The sequence below is a fragment of the Oncorhynchus nerka genome, unplaced genomic scaffold (assembly GCF_034236695.1).
Source record: "Oncorhynchus nerka isolate Pitt River unplaced genomic scaffold, Oner_Uvic_2.0 unplaced_scaffold_9384, whole genome shotgun sequence".
In the NCBI taxonomy this organism is placed as follows: Eukaryota; Metazoa; Chordata; class Actinopteri; order Salmoniformes; family Salmonidae; genus Oncorhynchus; species Oncorhynchus nerka.
In genome coordinates this window covers 1,410-4,081 of record NW_027031938.1, presented here as the reverse complement: position 1 = coordinate 4,081, position 2,672 = coordinate 1,410, and the positions used below count along the sequence as shown (strand labels likewise).

The 2,672-nt window shown below is 47.9% G+C and overlaps 1 protein-coding gene across 1 annotated transcript; it reads left to right on the top strand.

The window, feature by feature from the left end:
* The first annotated feature begins 6 nt into the window (after positions 1–6).
* Positions 7–1,605, top strand: LOC135565954 (farnesyl pyrophosphate synthase-like). Its single transcript, XM_065013918.1, has 4 exons — positions 7–461; positions 561–638; positions 822–956; positions 1,138–1,605. Exons 1-4 carry the CDS (start codon positions 453–455, stop codon positions 1,330–1,332), a joined length of 417 nt encoding a protein of 138 aa, XP_064869990.1. The 5' UTR covers positions 7–452; the 3' UTR covers positions 1,333–1,605.
* The last annotated feature ends 1,067 nt before the right edge of the window (positions 1,606–2,672 follow it).

Sequence of the window (2,672 nt, the reverse complement as noted above, 5' to 3'; positions counted from 1 at the left end):
CCCCTCCCTGTGTGTCAGATATAAGGCCATAGTAAAGTACAAGACTGCCTTCTACTCCTTCTACCTCCCTGTGTGTCAGATATAAGGCCATAGTAAAGTACAAGACTGCCTTCTACTCCTTCTACCTCCCTGTGTGTCAGATATAAGGCCATAGTAAAGTACAAGACTGCCTTCTACTCTTTCCCCCCCTCCCTGTGTGTCAGATATAAGGCCATAGTAAAGTACAAGACTGCCTTCTACTCCTTCTACCTCCCTGTGTGTCAGATATAAGGCCATAGTAAAGTACAAGACTCCCTTCTACTCCTTCTACCTCCCTGTGTGTCAGATATAAGGCCATAGTAAAGTACAAGACTGCCTTCTACTCTTTCCCCCCCTCCCTGTGTGTCAGATATAAGGCCATAGTAAAGTACAAGACTGCCTTCTACTCCTTCTACCTCCCTGTGGCAGCAGCCATGTACATGGTGAGTGTTTAGTGTTGTAATGTCTGGTCAGTCTCATTATACAAGGTGCAGAAACTGGAACTTATACAAATGGTGTATCTCTTTCTGAATAATTCCCAGGCGGGCATCGACAGTGAAGAGGAACACAACCACGCCAAACATATCTTACTGGAGATGGGAGAGTTCTTCCAGATACAGGTGAGACCACAGTCATTCTATAAGACTGACTCTCTCTCACACACACACACACGGACAATGTCATAACAGCATTGTTTTACAGGTGAGACGTGTGTGTGTGTGTGTGTGTGTGTGTGTGTGTGTGTGTGTGTGTGTGTGTGTGTGTCATACCAGCATTGCTTTACAATGTTTCTCTGTTGCCAGGATGACTACCTGGATTGCTATGGCGACCCGGCGGTGACAGGGAAGATTGGAACAGACATCCAGGACAACAAATGCGGCTGGCTGGTAGTGACTGCTCTAGGGGTCATGACCCCAGTACAAAGGGCAGAGCTGGAGGTGAGAGGTCAACCATGAACAGTCACAGTTGACCATTGAACTGTAAACACACCTAAGCCATGATGGATGGATGATTGAGGGAATGAATGCATTTATTCACTTCTCTACATAGCTCAATACAGTAAACTGCTCTGACTAGAATATCTCTGAGAAATAATTCACTTTTATTGTCCTCTTCCAGTCATGTTATGGTCGGCATGACAGTGTGGAGAAGGTGAAAGCACTGTACAACACCCTACAGATGCCCACCCTGTACCACCAATACGAAGACGACAGCTATCAGCGCTTACAGAAACTCATCGCGCGTCACGCCCAAAACCTTCCACACGCAGTTTTCCTCAACTTCGCCAAGAAAATCTACAAGAGAAACAAGTGAAGACTATGATGAGAAGACTGTTTTTATTTAGTGTGTGTTGCACTGTAGCTGGACTGAGGAGGGCTAGTTGGTGTGGCTGCTTCCATTTCGGTCCCTTGCCCCTACCCCTTCAGTGAACACCATGGGGTTAAGGGCTAGGGCAGGGCTCTCCAACCCTGGTCCTGGAGAGCTACCATCCTGTAGGTTTTCGCTCCAAACCTAATCTAACACACCTGATTGTAATAAGAGTGGAAACCTACAGGAGGGAAGCTCTCCAGGAACCGAGTTGGGGAGCCCTGGAGTTGGGATGAGGTCTAGGGACCTAAATAGAACAATGCTTTAGTTTGGACTGAGTGAACCTGGTTGAGGCCAGTCAGTCTTAAACCTGGTCTTCACGGACCCCTGTGTGCCCATTCTTCTTCTTCTCCATAATATGATTTTCAATTATGTACAGAATAACTGATTACTCAAACTGGGAATACCATGTCATCAAAAAGTATGTCTGTCTCTGTATCAATCTCTTTATTTATTGATGATGACGTGAGTATGACATGTCACTGTTAGCAGCTGTCTGCTATAGAATCCTGTGGATTTGATGATGATTATGATGATGGCAGGGAGTGACATTGGTTGATGATCACATCAATCAGGATGACAACCTGGGGCCCTGTTTATCAGAGGGCTCTGGTCTCTACCGGCATAGGGGCTCTGGTCTCTACCGGCATAGGGCTCTGGTCTCTACCGGCATAGGGGCTCTGGTCTCTACCGGCATAGGGGCTCTGGTCTCTACCGGCATAGGGCTCTGGTCTCTACCGGCATAGGGGCTCTGGTCTCTACCGGCATAGGGCTCTGGTCTCTACCGGCATAGGGCTCTGGTCTCTACCGGCATAGGGGCTCTGGTCTCTACCGGCATAGGGGCTCTGGTCTCTACCGGCATAGGGCTCTGGTCTCTACCGGCATAGGGGCTCTGGTCTCTACCGGCATAGGGGCTCTGGTCTCTACCGGCATAGGGGCTCTGGTCTCTACCGGCATAGGGGCTCTGGTCTCTACCGGCATAGGGGCTCTGGTCTCTACCGGCATAGGGGCTCTGGTCTCTACCGGCATAGGGCTCTGGTAGAGTGAATGGACTAGAGCAGGAAGCTGCCTGAAAGGAACAATCCTGCTGTCTCTCACACCATGTTCTTTGTATTTTGTTTTCTCTATCTCCCTCTGTGTATAATCATCTCTTTCTAATTACTACTGTACATCTACCTGCTGCTGACAATATGGCATCTTATTGCTTTTAATAAAGAAATGTGACCAACATGGGTTTAGTATTCAGACCTTTTGTGGAAAACAATATAGTACAGCGAGCAGTAACA

Bases quoted from the DNA above. Each gene is read 5' to 3' on its own strand.
- LOC135565954 (XM_065013918.1), top strand. The intron at 639-821 runs GTGAGACCACAG...CTCTGTTGCCAG, and splicing joins GAGAGTTCTTCCAGATACAG to GATGACTACCTGGATTGCTA. The intron at 957-1,137 runs GTGAGAGGTCAA...GTCCTCTTCCAG, and splicing joins TACAAAGGGCAGAGCTGGAG to TCATGTTATGGTCGGCATGA.